The sequence below is a fragment of the Xyrauchen texanus genome, chromosome 2 (genome assembly GCF_025860055.1).
Source record: "Xyrauchen texanus isolate HMW12.3.18 chromosome 2, RBS_HiC_50CHRs, whole genome shotgun sequence".
NCBI lineage: Eukaryota > Metazoa > Chordata > Actinopteri > Cypriniformes > Catostomidae > Xyrauchen > Xyrauchen texanus.
Genome location: NC_068277.1, coordinates 27,045,141 through 27,060,623, shown reverse-complemented (window position 1 = coordinate 27,060,623; position 15,483 = coordinate 27,045,141). Strand labels below are relative to the sequence as shown.

Genomic DNA, 15,483 nt, shown 5'->3' with positions numbered 1-15,483 from the left:
TGATTTGATGCTCAAGAAACATTTCTGATTATTATCAATGTTGAAAACAGTTTAGTTTTTTTTCAGGATTCTTTTGATGAATAGAAAGTTAAAAAGAACAACATTTACTGAAATATATATCTTTTGTAACATTATACACTATCGTTCAAAAGTTAGGGGTTAGTAAGATTTTATTTATTTATTTTGGGAAAGAAATGAAAGAAATTTCCATTTTATTCAGCAAGGACGCATTAAATTGATCAAAAGTGACAGTAAAGGCATTTATAATGTTACAAAAGATTCTATTTCAGATAAATGTTGTTCTTTTGAAATAATTATTCCTGTGCCACTGCTAAATCTGACAATAAGTGAGTCTGGAAGCCATCTGATGAGTCTTAAACGAGATTGATTTTATCTGTTTATCTGTTTATCGGATTTGATCTTAAGAATCAGCAACACACTCCATACAAATATTGTTCTTTAATTTGTCCACAACATCTCACAAATAAACATGTGGACTATGCATAATTACAGGAACATGAATTGCCTGTTCAATGCATTTTATTTGAACACAAGCAATGCTTTAAATAATGAAGATGAATAGAGACTAGCATGGTTATTCATGCAAATAATATATTTTATTATTAATAATTATTATTCAATAATAATAATTAATATTATGCTATTATTATGAAAAGGCAGATACAAGATATATTTTATTCATAGAAACTATAAATGTAAGAGTAACATAAAATTACATTATACATTAAGTAAATTACATTACTTTTTATTAGTATTATTAGATTACCATTTACCTTCTGCCTCTAAATTGTGCAAACACAATCTTGATTATGGCAGCATCAAATAAATGAAACGAAGACTCAAGTAAACTCATGGACTAACAATTCCCCAAACCCAGAAATGTTCTTTTAGTTTTTCATTTCAGTGGTCTTACTATGAGACAATGGATGTAACCACAAAAAAAGTGTTCTTTAGCAGATAAAACATCAAATATATTTTGCAAAAGAGAAAGCAATACACATAGTATGCTTCAGGTAAAGTCAAAATACTGATAGCATGAATTTCTACTGATAAAGGAAGCCTTGACTGGCTTTTCTATGGTGTGTCAATGAGCAGTTTTTCATCTATTTACTGAGTTCTCTCTTTTTCTTTTCAGGCACCATATAACAGCAACAATGAAGCAGAATACAAAGACTGTAAGAATGTTCATAATCAGTTGTTTTCTGCTCATTTTGGGTCAAGGTAAATACGTAATCACTGAAGAAACCAAGTAATGTCATTGAAGCTCATTGATTATTAATTATTTGTGAAAATAATAAAATGGCATAACTTATAATTGCAATAAAGAACTAAGGACCAGGACAGATTGTAAATATGCTATGCATTGAAATCTTAAATCAACCAAGTTTGCAGCTCAGAATGTTTTTGCTTTTCCATGTAGTAGCGACAGAGAATGACAGTGACTTTCAGACATGTGGAACATGGCGCCATGGCAATGTATCCCGAAATCTGAAATATAATTTGAAAATAGGCTGTAAGGAAATCATGATTTCAGCAAACAACAACACGCTCTCTATTCAGGGCAGTATAACCGCAAAGTGCACACAGTCTGGATCCATTCTTCTAGATTCGAGCCCTCAAAAGAATCAAAGTAATTTCTGTGTATTCTGGGAGCCACTCTTGGACCTGCTGAAAGTGGAGGTGAATGGAAAGGACCATACTCTGTGTGACTCAAGTGGCCTTCACAAAAACTGCTGCACTGACCTCTCACTAGGGTCCCAGAAAAATGCCAGTCTGTATGGTATTGTAAATGGCAGCATCAAAGGTGATATCATCCAGCACAATATCATGGAAGAATATGTATTTCATGGGGCTTCAATCAACTGCAGTAAGAACATTCAATAATGTTCCAATTTTAAATTTTTTGTCAACTATATGTAGAATAAGAACAATTTCATTATTCACAGTGACTGAGCTTGTTGAATTAATCATTATGATTTATTAAATATACTTTGGGTATATTTAATTGTATTGTCCCACTTGCAGAGAAGAAGATCTGTGATGAGGCACGCCAGCATGGCATGTGAGTCAATCATCTTAAATTTGAGTAATTTCACTATTATATTGATATCCCTCCATTTTGGTAATAAATTGTATCCCTGCTTATGGTCAGACTGAATGCATTTCCATTAGTGGTGAACGAATCGTTCTGTTGAGCCGGTTCTTTTCAGTGAATGAGTTGAACCAGTTCACCAAATCGGACTGAATCATTTGAAACCGTTTGCGTCTCAAGTCAACACTAGTTACGCCATCTTAAACTGTCTCTTGAATCGGACTTCCCATCATCATTTCATATAGCCAACAGTAGATGGTGGTCCATTGAACAAAGGTGCCTTGAATTGTTCCTGGCAGGCACCAGAGGCCCTAACCCTGATCCAATCCCTAATCCGACAGCATTTATTTTACTCCTCCCCTGACTCTCATCTACTTTCAAGGCGTGGCGTTTGGCATCTAAATCTAGCTTATAGACCATATGCAGTAGCGCCATCTTTGAATTTTTTTTTTTATGGAAATGACAATGAGGCTGTGAAGGACAGATGTACAAACTCTTTAATGGGTTGCACAATTGTTTAAAGTGTTTTTGGGTAGTTCTGCAGAACATTGAAAAAATATCTTTCCAGAAATTTCAGTAGAAAAAAAACTTCGTGGACAATTAGATGTGATTTAGGAACTTTTTGATAGCTTAATGTGGTGCATGCTATTGAAAAGTCTATACTCAAAGATGGTGCTACAGTGAATAAGATCTATTACTAAGGTAAAACTTTACAATAAGGTTAAATTTGTTAACATTAGTTAATGCATTGGGTATCATAAACAAACAATAAACAATATATTGTTTACAGCATTTATTCATCTTAGTTAAATGTTAGTTAATAAAAATACAACTGTTCATTTTAATTCATGTTAGTTCATAGTGCATTAACGAATAACTAATACAACTTTTGATTTAAAAAATATATATTAATACATGTTGCAATTAACACTACTAAGATTAATAAATGCTTTAAAAGTTAATTGTTAGTACATGTTAATTGTAATGAAGTGAAGTGAAGAAGAGGCAGACGGGAAGTGCGGATCCAAACGCGGTTCTTTTATTATTACACAAAAATAAACAAACTCAGGAACAAAGAAAAGATCCACAAGGGGAAAAGGAAACCAAAATACCGGATTGAACACAGAAGGGGTGCAGGCATCGAACATCCACGGAGGACAGGGTAAACCTGAAACGACAGACAGCAGGGAACATGGACAGCAGGGTAACCTCGGACGGATGAGCAACGAGAGTGGGGAACATCAACAAGGAACACACGAATGAACAAACATGAAGCGTCAGAAAGGGACATGAAATGCCAACGAACGACAAAGGGAAGGGGAAGCAGCGGGGTTTAAATAAAGAGACACGGTAATGACAAAACAACAGACAGGTGCGGACAATACCGCAGAGAAGGGCAGGGAAAGACGGGAAGTGTAGTTTACACAATGACAGTGAGACTCGGGGCGGACAACAGGGAAAACGTGACATGGAACGTGATTAGTGACGGGTGAAACGGAAAACCCGGGGCAGACAACAAGGGATAGTAACACGAAACACGGGGCAGATGACAAGGGATCGTGACATTAATGAATTGTGGCAGCGGGGGCGTGGTCAAGCGCCCGTCTGAGAGAGAAAAGCGGTAAGGGCGCTTACACCTGAGCTAAATTAAGCCTAACACCTGTGTCTAATTGCAGTAGCATGAGGAGAGCGGCATAAAAAGTAGCAAACGGAGAGCCTCGAGAGAGAGAGCCCGACACCAAGCCCAGAGAAACGAACTGTGTGATATTATTGTGTGAAAGTGGAAAAAAAATTAAAGAAGCCTTACTTTTGATGCTGTTTCCTGTCCCTTCCTTAGTGGAAAGTTTTCCATGAATGTAGTTAAATAATGTTAACAAATTAAGTGTTACCATTACTACCTTAAATAATCAAAATAGCCAGCTGCAAACAATAATAATAAGTCCGACCCAGGCCCAATATTTTATTTTAATATTGGCCAGCCATCAGTGTGTTTTTCTAATAGTTATTGCCGTACTCGATATTATAGGCAAGATTTATAGTCATTGCAGTGCATTGTACTGAGACTAAGATGTAATCAACATGTTACTGTTGTAATTTGTTTATTATCTGAGAAGTAACTAACATAAGCCCTGCAGCAAAATGCTTAAAAGCATATTCTAATGCCTCAGGGGCCTGTTATTTTTTTTAATTTAATTTCAGTTAAGAAAACAGTAAATTATTAATACAGTTCATTGTTTAAATTAAGTTACAACAAACAATTATTTTCTGTGGTTTTAGACTACAGTTTACATTTTTTAGTTTAGAGTTTGATATTACACTGTCGTCTGAATTTCTACATTACAGGTTTTCTTCATTGCTACAAAACACTACACTAGAATGCTCTCATTTTGCCCAGGTTTAACAATGTTCTAATTCAGAAAGCACAAGCACTCAAAATAATTTGCTGAAGGCATCAAAGCCTGAACTTAGCTAACACCACTGATCTATATATATAGATCAGTGGTTAACACATATTTCTCCATGAGTAAAAACTAAGAAGCAAAATTGTTCACCACCAGTCAGAATTTCAGGATAAATAAAAATAGCCACAAATGATAAAGTGCTTTGGAAAATTGACTCTTACAATGTTTGAAGATATGGAAGGCAAAAAGACAACAGACAGAGACTGAGGGGAAGATGAAGGGGAAGAAGAACAGTTGTCCCTGATTATATTTGTCGTACAGTAATCTAGTTCTTGTGCATGGTACAACAATGCTGGTCAACAAGTCTAGATAAATCTTATGTAACGCTTCCCACAGGAAGGAGGACAGGAAACAGGTGTTCAGCACAAGGTAAGCTTTTATTCTCTTTCTTTACAACGTAATACAAGCGCACTGAGCTGGCTTGTCGTCTCTCCCGACTGGAGGCTCTGTGTCTGCTTTTATGCCGCTCTCCTCGTGCTCACTGGAATTAGAGACAGGTGTTAGGCATAATTTAGCTCAGGTGTAAGCGCCCTTACCGCTTTCCTCTCCCGGACGGGCGCTTGACCGCGCCCCCGCTGCCACATACCCCCACCGCCCGACTCAGGCCAGGGCACCATCCGGCCTGCCTACCACTCCCCCCCCCCCTCCCCCGTTTCTGGAGAGAAAGTCGGCGACAGCCACCTGCACCCCCGGTCTGTGGACCACCTTGAATTTAAAGGGCTGGAGAGCCAGATACCAACGGGTGATCCGGGCGTTAGTATCTTTCATGCGGTGGAGCCACTGGAGTGGGGCGTGATCCAAGCAGAGGGTGAGGACCGCCCACTTGATGGCCAAACACTCCTTCTCCACGGTGCTGTACTTAGTCTCCCTCAAAGAGAGCTTCCGGCTAATGTACAGCACTGGGCGCTCCTCCCCCTCCACCACCTGCGAGAGTACGGCCCCCAGCCCTCTGTCTGAAGCGTCCGTCTGCAAAATAAAAGGGAGAGACCGGAGGTAGTTTTTGTTTACCTCCGGTCCGAGCTCCGCCCTCTCCGGAACTACCGTGGCCAACGTCACAGAGGCCGCCTCCTCCCTCCATAATTTCAGGAGGTTGAGGTGATAAATTTGACGTGCGCACCCTCTATCGGTACGTTTAACTTCATAATCGAGATCCCCCACTCGTCGTGTGACCTCAAAGGGTCCTTGCCACTTGGCGAGTAATTTAGAGCTCGATGTTGGGAGTAATACAAGTACCTTATCCCCCGGTGCAAATTCCCGTAGCCGAGCACCCCTGTCATACAGCCGGCGTTGGCGTTCTTGAGCTTGGAGCAAATTCTCCTGTGTTAATCGCCCCAGTGTGTGGAGTTTTGCTCTAAGATCGAGAACGAACTGAATTTCATTTTTGCTATTAGAAGGTCCTTCCTCCCACACTTCGCGGATGATGTCAAGGACACCGCGGGGGCGTCGCCCTACAGCAGCTCAAACGGGGAGAACCATGTGGAGGCTTGTGGGACCTCTCGTACTGCAAACAACAGGGGGTCTAGCCACTTTTCCCAATTTCTAGCGTCATCGTGTACGAATTTACGAATCATGTTCTTGAGCGTTTTATTAAATCGTTCCACTAGGCCATCAGACTGCGGATGGTAAACGCTAGTGCGAATCGATTTAATGCCCAAGAGCTCGTAAAGTTCGAGAAGTGTTCGTGACAGAAAAGTCGTGCCTTGATGGGTGAGGATTTCTTTCGGAATCCCCACCCGGGAGATTATCTTGAAGAGTGCCCCCGCAACACTACGTGCGGAGATGTTGCTCAGAGGCACTGCTTTTGGATATCGCGTTGCATAATCCACTAGGACTAACACGAAGCGATGTCCGCGTGCTGACCGTTCTAATGGCCCGACGAGGTCCATACCAATTCTTTCGAAGGGGACCTCAATTAATGGTAGAGGGCGCAATGGCGCTTTTGGGGTGGCCGGTGGGTTTACCAGCTGACATTCACGGCACGCCGCACACCACCTGCGGACGTCACCGCCAATGCCCGGCCAATAGAAACGGGCTATTAGACGGAGAAGTGTTTTCCGTTCCCCTAGGTGACCGGCCATAGGATTATAGTGAGCCGCCTGGAAAACCATTTCCCGGCGGCTCTGTGGAATCAATAACTGCGTTACTTCCTCCTTTGTTTGAGCGTCCTGCGTCACTCTATATAACCGATCTCTAATCATGGCAAAATATGGGTATGAAATGGCGATGCCCGGCCGGAGCTGTTGACCATCAATTACTCTCACTTGGTCAAGAGCATGTTTAAGGGTTTCGATCCCGCGTCTGCTCTAGAGGGAAGTCCCCTCAGGGAATTCCCTGAGAGGAGGGGCGGCACCTCGCCCCTTCCCTCGTCATTCCGAGCAGTCGAGGACGGCCCCGGCTCCGCCTCCCCTGCCAAAGCATCGCACACCGCACACCTCTTTATGCAGGACCCATCCGCACAAATACCCTCTAAAATATCTTTAAAATTCGGCCAATCGGTACCCAAGATTAGCGGATGGGTGAGGCGGGGACTAACCGCTGCCTCCACACTATGGTTTTTTTCCCTGACTTTAATCACCAAAGTCACCATGGAACACTTGTGAACATCCCCATGCACACACCTCACCCTCACCAGTTTAGCTAAACCCAAAGCCCGGGTTGAACCAAGCGTTGGTGGATGGTGGTCTGATTGCAGCCGGTATCCAGCAAAGCTTGGTAAATACCCCCCCGATCCTTACCGGAATCCGGTATGCTCCAGCCCGATAGGGGGCAGCCTGCGGGACGTCGGAGACCCGCACCACCGTCCCCACCTCCATCAGTGGACACTGATCCCGGAAGTGGTCCGGGTCTCTGCACCTCCAACAGGCCGGCCCAGGCGTTGCGGCCGCACTTGTGCTGGTGGGCGCCCCCACCTGAGGAGGAGAGCGGCTGAAAGACGGGGAGTGGGAGGGTCACATTCTCCCAAGGCCGGGAAGCTGGTCTCTGGAACCCTCCACGCCTGCGCGGGGCAGGAACGGGCCCTGGGGAGAGAACAGAAGAAGAGACCAAAGGGGAGGGGGCGAGGGCAGGGGCAGACACAAGGGAAGGGAGAGAGAGAGAGATCGAAAAGAGGGCTCGTCCGCCCTCGGGATCGCCGCCAGATGGTCCTCTGCGAGACGAACGGCTTCCTCCAGCGACGCCGGGCGGTGGCACTGGACCCACTCCGCCGTTTTCGGGGCAGCCGTTGACTAAATTGCTCCAGTACCACCTGATCGATAACACCCTCGACGTCGCGGTCCCCGCGAGCAGCCACCTGCGACAGGCGTCCCGGAGCCGTTGGGCAAATGCGAACGGGCGACCGGACTTTTCCAACTTCATGCCCCGGAAGAGCTTACGATTCTCTTCCGGGCTCCGACCGACCCGTTGCAAAATGGCTCTTTTAGGTCTGTATAGGCCAGGAGGTTAGTTGCCGGCAGTTGTTGAGCCGCGAGTTGAGCTTCCCGGACAGGAGAGGAACTAGGTGGGCTGCCCATTGTTCATGCGGCCAGCCCCAGATTTCTGCCGTTCAGCTCAAACAAATCCAGAAAGGCCTCAGGATCGCCTGCTACCCCCATCTTCTGTAACGTGGGCGGGGCAGCGTGGAGCGGGTGTCCGGGTCGCGGCTGTGGTCGGGCGCGCCTCCTGGCTGAGGAGGCTCCGGATGGCGTGCCGGTCCTCTGCCTGAGCCCGCATGATCTCAAAAACCGGCGATCCTGCCGGAGCTCAAGCAGGGATTGTTGGTGGCTCTGGTGTAGTGTCGCGAGGGACTGGAGGACCTCCGTCAGCTGGGAGGACTCTACGGGCTGACCCATCTCCATACTTGGATGAACAAGTCCCGGGTTTCGGCACCAGTGTAACGCTTCCCACAGGAAGGAGGACAGGAAACAGGTGTTCAGCACAAGGTAAGCTTTTATTCTCTTTCTTTACAACGTAATACAAGCGCACTGAGTTGGCTTGTCGTCTCTCCCGACTGGAGGCTCTGTGTCTGCTTTTATGCTGCTCTCCTCGTGCTCACTGGAATTAGAGACAGGTGTTAGGCATAATTTAGCTCAGGTGTAAGTGCCCTTTCCGCTTTCCTCTCCCGGACGGGCGCTTGACCACGCCCCCGCTGCCACATCTTAGTTGTTTTACGTTTACATCTTTAATTTACTTACACCTTCAGACAAGAAAACAGGTAACTGCAGTAACTGAAACTTATGTAGACTAGTAGGCAACCTACATGATTTTCATACTACATTACTGCGGTTTAGAGGCCATGTATTGTACTGTGTACTGCATGTACTTAATCACATGCTCATGACATTTGCACTGATCATTTATGAAATTGAATGTCTACTTTGTCTAATCTGACGGTTCTACTGTAATGTACTGTATTTCTGCAGAACTGAGGAGCATTTTACAACGAAGAGTAGTAAAATCTTTTGTGACAACACTTACTTACAATTTTTTTGTATAGTATATTCCTTAATTTGTGCAAATTTGTCTGTACTTTGAAACAATTTGTTATAGTAGTGTAAAGTCACTTAATTTTCTTTTTTTGACAGTAATTTTCACCCAGCATCTATTTACAGTTCTGTAATGTAGGCTTTTTGAACACTTCCGTATTTTATATAGTATGATGTGCTTTAGAGCTGCAAAACATACATAGATTGACCTCTAAGATTCTCCCAGTTGATAGTGGTTTTCGTTGTGTTGTTTTGAATTGATCCCACTGATGTGTTGTGAGCAGTGCAATAGTTTGTGTATTTGCTGGGTTTGTGTGTAATTTGAATTCAGTGTGTAATTTTGATAGAATATAAAATGTTTTTGAGTGAAATATTAGAATTTGACATGGAAGATTGAGGTTTGTACAAATTGCTGTGTAGTTTAGAGGTTGTGTTTATAGTGTCAAGAAAATGAATTGTTTCACAAAATGTCTTAGCAACTGAATAAAAACTGTAAAATGTCAATATCTTTAATGACATTCACATTCAAATACGTAACGTATACATTAATATAATACTTATATCATACTTATATATTAATATATACTGTAATATATTAATACTGCATGTAAGTGTTAGGTCTGTGTGTCCCCCCACTTTTAAAATGACTGCTACGCCACTGGCTATGCCTTACTATCAAAACGTGTCTTATCTAATGTGTGCATGCTTGCAGGATAGAGGAAGTGGTGATGAAATCCAATGCAAAAGGTCTTGTGAATCTACCTTGTGCCCAGAGCACTGTCATCGAAATGGAAGAGGGCTTCACTGGACTCAATTTGACTCTGCCTGTAAATCCATTTGTATTTTTTGGAAGCAAAAGTTAAAATATAGACATTTAACTTTTTAGTCACAGGAAAGTAATTGCAAATTATAAAACATGCTTCTTAACATGTTTTTATTCATCATGTGATTAAATCCATGTGTTACATTTCAGGCCCCCCGAAGTGTGCCAGCAAATACAATACCATCAGTTTATCTTCCCTCCTGCCTGAAATCAGCATCAAGGAAAAAATCCAAAGTGGTTTGTACATACTACAGGAACAGTGCGTCACTGAAATTATTTCAGGTAAAATAAACAGAAATAAGTATCAAATAAATTATCAGCATCAACTCATAAACACACACACTCATATATACTGTATATACTGTACACACACACACACACATATACATAGATACTGTACATAAACATACATGTGTGTGTATAATGACACATAGTATTTGTGTTGTGCAGAGGGAATCAACTGATTCAACTCTTCTTGATGACGTAGTTGGAATCTCTGTGGAGAACGAGATAATCACCAACCTCCCAGAACCTGTCAGAATCAGGTTCCATCACTCTACCTTGCCAGTGAGTCTGTATAATTTGTGTTTCTGTTACAAAATGATCGTATCTGTTAAACTGTCGTAGTGTTACTTACGTTACTTATTGTGTTTCTTAAATTCCTTCTGCATACTTACATATATATGCATGTGTAGCTGTGTTCCTTTCAAGTAGGGCTACACGATAATGGTGAAAATGAGCATCACAATTATTTTGCTAAAATTTTTTATCAAGATTATTATGTTATTTGAAATAAAATAAAAATAATTGTATGGCGGCACAATTTGAACAAAATAAATAAATACAGTTGCCACTGCTTAGATCTTGATTCTAAAAGAACAAAAACATAAAATTACATTAAACATCCACTGTCATTTCAAACAAGTTGTTAGAACGGCAAACTAGTAAATGATTCATTTTTACCAAAATTAAGGCATGTTTTTGCCATTCTTTACCGCTAACAGAAACAGTTACTCATGTGTTTACACTTGAAATCTCTTTTAAGATCCATTCTTTAAATTATTATTATTATTAACATTGTTATTATATCTCCATATACCCTACAGTATATATATATATATATATATATATATATATATATATATATATATATATATGTATATATATATATATATATATATATATAGGCTAATAGTAATATATTTCTTTACTAAATGAGAGGGCAGAATTGCTATACAGTCTCAAGCATCTATTTTGAAGGAAGCCTAATTATTTAATCAAGCCTTTTATTTTGAATGAAGACAGTGTTTTTTCTGTGTGTTACCAGCAGAGGTGACAGTGGCGTTTTGTGCTCCTTCCATACATGGAGAAATGCTCTCGTCTCTTCCTCGTTCCACACAACCCCAGTGCCATATGTTTTCTTTAGGGCTGCATTCCACTTCACTTTTAACACCCAGTCGGTAACTCCCCTAAGTACTTCCCCTCCCTGCCGCCATTTTGGAGTCCATTCCACTTTGTTAAGTGAGTGAAGGAAGTTTCTGTTGACAGACCCTCAACACCTCGATTTTGACCGAGGGAGCGTGACTACTCTGATGTATGTTTCAGGCAGCTCACTATCACACAATGCACCTCGATTGTGAGGTGACAGCAGATTTCATGTCATAAACCCCACCCCCACACAACTCTAATGTATGATGGACGTGAAGTTAGGTCAATTAAGCAGTTTAGAAAAGTTATATTGAGTTTTAACAGCATAATACTTGTAGATATCTTAAACTGTTATAGCCTATGTGTTCATTGTTATGTTAACATTTTAATGTGTTTAAATCTTGAAACAAATATTAATAAAAAATATTTATACATAAGCCTCTGAAATCAATCTCCGAAAACTTTTTTCAGGTGCCAAAAAGACTATATAACAGTGTGTCATTATCCCCGTGTGCCGCACATAAGTGACTCGTAAACATCTGTGGTGTGGTTCTGTATTGCAGCACGTGTTCGAAAGAGAAACGGTGATTATTAGTCAGTAGTGAACTCCTGAAGAGAGCGTGATTGGTCAGGTGAGGTGAAAACAGACTTGGAAAGAGCTTGCCATTTGGTCTATCATCAGTAGACACAGCCTGAATGTTCAGATAAATGAAAATGAACAACAATTTGCAACTTTACCTGGCTGACACCTTCTGTTTGCTAGCTCACTAACATCACTGACAATTATGCTTAATTAATCGTGAGAAAACAAAACTGTAACACTACCGTAAGCTCATGATGAGAGAAAGGTGGCTCAGGTTGTTCCTTGCAGGGTACTCAGGCTCTAAATGGTTAGGATAAGGGTGGGGGTGGTGTTAGGGCATCTACTGCCTCCCATGAACAAACTAAGGCCTCTTTGTACAATGGGCCCATTAGCTTAGCAGGGATTCGACCAGCCAAGTTTAGCATCAAAATGCATAACACAGCGGTACAATGGAATGCAGCAATAGCATGTGTAGATCACACAAACTACAGCTCAGAAATCATTTTCCACACAGCAGGCTACATGCCTCTCATTTCTTACATGAACAGTGATGATAAGGTAAAGCCTGATAAGTTTCAGATAGCTAATTTGGTTTCTAATGACAAAATTGTTTTAGGGAATGCATGTCAGTAGAACTTTCTCACTATGATTAATCTCTCAGTGTATTTATAGAGATACACTGAGGTACAAAATAAAATGGTATATGTTTGATGATGTTTCTGTTTCATTCTAAAGGTTAATCATCCTAGAAGATGTGTTTCATTGGATACAAGAAAAGGTGAGATTAAGTTAAACATTTTCAGAAATAATGTTTACTGATGTGTTCCTCTATCTTGTTTTTTGTGGGGGGTTTTCTTGTAACTTTGCAGACAAAGTGATGTGGAGGTTAGAGGGTTGTCAAACTGTTTACATCAATGCAGAAGAGACAGAGTGCAGTTGTAATAAACTTACCGGTACATACTTCTTTATTCTTGTGGTGAGTATAGCACTTTTACACATTGAAGGTATAACAGTGAAAACATATACATCCAAATTACTTTGTGAATGGTATTTTCCCTTCATTGGTGGTGTGCATAATATCAAGTGATGGATGACATATTTTTTCTCTTCTTCTTCAGCAAGTGGAACAGAGGGCTTCAGTTCACCATTTAGAGGCTCTGACGTACATTATCGCTGTGGGCTGTGCTGTTTCCTTAGTGAGCTGCTTGGTTCTCTTCTACTTACTTTGTAAACGAAGGTCAGCATGGCTTATTCAGTAAAAATGCTTATTCAGTGGTTCGTTCCTGTCTCTTGTCTTTATTTCCGTTCTCTGTCATCCAGAGGAGGGCAAAACCAGTCCTCATTGGTGGATTGTGGTCTGGTGGTGGCAATATTTCTTCAGTGTCTGTTCATCCTTACCGGTACACTTGCAAATGTGGGAAATTACACCTTTTGTAAAATAACGGGGGCTCTTCTGCATTATGCGCTACTTAGTACTCTCTGCTGGATGACTGTAAAAGTGTTTCACACATTCTTGTTATTCTGCTGTGTACTCAGTTCAACTCTCCCACCATGGGTCTTTTACTTGGCAGGCTTTGGTGAGTTAGTTAACATTTTAAGCTTAAGATAAACCATTTTAGATAAATACAAATAATGTTATACTTTTCATTTCCAATTTCAGGTGTTCCAGCCATATTAGTTTGTAGACTGCTCTTTATAGGTGATATTTATGGCTTAAGGAATATTGTGCCCAGTGATGAAATGACTAGTCTTTACCGCATGTAAGTAGAAGTAATTAGCAAGATGTAGACCTAACCATGCCTGCAGTATTAAAACATTTTAATATTTTTTTTAATCTGCTCACTAGGTGCTGGATGTTGTACAATGAAAAGAGCAGATTGGCTCATTACATTATTAATTTAGGCTTACTGGCTGTTGTAGTGAGCTCCGGTGTGGTCATGCTTTTCTATGTGGTGATAAAGTTTCGGAACCGATCAGATTGGAAGAACCACCGTGTAGCTTTTCTCAGTATCTGGGGCCTCATCTGTCTGTTTGGCACAACATGGGTCCTGGGTTTCCTCGACAGCTGCCCTCTCTCAAAGGCCACCCTCTTCCTCTTCTTAATTATCATTTCCTTACAAGGTGAGATTATTCTTGAATACACTATTGCTACTCAAAGACAAACATACTAAAGATCAAATACTGGCCTTGCCACTGCTATTGTGTCATATGTAAGTTCATATATTAGAAACAGTCTTTTTTTTTTTTAGATGTATATAAAAGGAAAACAGCCTTAAAATGTCCTTGTATAAGCGATATATGACATGTTTGCTTCAGAAGGCTTGCGTTTAACTTATTAGGTTCCAGTTAAAAAATGCATGCCAAAAATGTATGATACATTAAGAGTGCTAATTGTGAATCACTGATTATAAACTATTAATAATCATTGCTCCTGTGTCCGAACAGGAGTTTTTCTCATGCTGCGATACTGTGCTCTTGAACGGATGACAAAGAGACATGAATTCAGTTCAGATGGGGGCAGTACAGGATCTGTTATGTTACATACATTACAGGCTCATGAAAAGAGATGAAATTCTACAAATTAGATTTGTAGCAGAGCTTATAGTATAGAATACAGTTTTGCAGAATTATTGTTTTAATAAAAATGTGTTATTAGGTGGTTGTGCTTATGTATGTTCTTAGCTGAGTTTTTATGACATATGTAAACACATGCCAAAATATGTCTTGAAGAAACACTCACTGAGCACTTTATAAGAAACAATAGGGCCCTAATAAAGTGGTCTTCTGCTGTTGTCACCCATCTGCCTCAAGATTCGATGTGTTGTGCATTCTGAGATACTATTTTGCTCACTACAATTGTACAGAGTGATTATCTGAATTACTGTAGCCTTTGTCAGCTCGAACCAGTCTGGCCATTCTCCGATGACCTCTCTCACCAACAAGGCTTTTCTGTCTGCAGAACTGCTACTCACTGGATGTTTCTTGTTTTTGGCACCATTCTGAGTAAACTCTAGAGACTGTTGTGTGTGAAAATTCCAGGAGATCAGCAGTTACAGAAATACTCAAACCAGCCCGTCTGTCACTATCTATCATGCCACTGTTAAAATCACTGAGATCATATTTTATTATCAAATATCTATATTATATATCCTCATTCTCATTGTTGATGTGAACATCCTGACCCATATCTGCATGATTTTATACATTTCACTGCTGCCACATGATTGGCTGATTAGATAATCACATGAATGAATAGGTGTACAAGTGTTCCTAATAAAGTGCTCAGTGAGTGTATATTTTCAAAGTCAAATAAATAAGATATTTGACCTGGATACTTTGTTCTGTTGTTTAATGCATAATTTGCGAAACAGAGCTAAACACAATATGGTCTGAAATTGTATTTTACCTATTTGTTTGTATATTTTGCACTATTTGTTACTGTGTTTGTGTATTTCAGTTGATAGATAAATGTCTGATTGAGGGAGGTGGAGTGATATGATTTCCTTAAAAATGTTCTTTATTAAAACATTGACTGATTTATCCCTTTATTTGTGTTTCCTTCCTTCCTGCTCAATATATGAACAGCACTCCTAAACACAGTTTAAATACATGGG

The 15,483-nt window shown here is 40.7% G+C and overlaps 1 protein-coding gene across 1 annotated transcript; it reads left to right on the top strand.

The window, feature by feature from the left end:
- Positions 1-1,175: 1,175 nt before the first annotated feature.
- Positions 1,176-15,138, top strand: LOC127656986 (adhesion G-protein coupled receptor G5-like). The gene is made up of 13 exons (XM_052145596.1): positions 1,176-1,242; positions 1,445-1,888; positions 2,047-2,083; positions 9,748-9,862; positions 10,009-10,140; positions 10,309-10,425; positions 12,605-12,647; positions 12,739-12,845; positions 12,988-13,106; positions 13,190-13,446; positions 13,530-13,629; positions 13,716-13,990; positions 14,315-15,138. Exons 1-13 carry the CDS (start codon positions 1,176-1,178, stop codon positions 14,437-14,439), a joined length of 1,938 nt encoding a protein of 645 aa, XP_052001556.1. The 3' UTR covers positions 14,440-15,138.
- Positions 15,139-15,483: the final 345 nt, after the last annotated feature.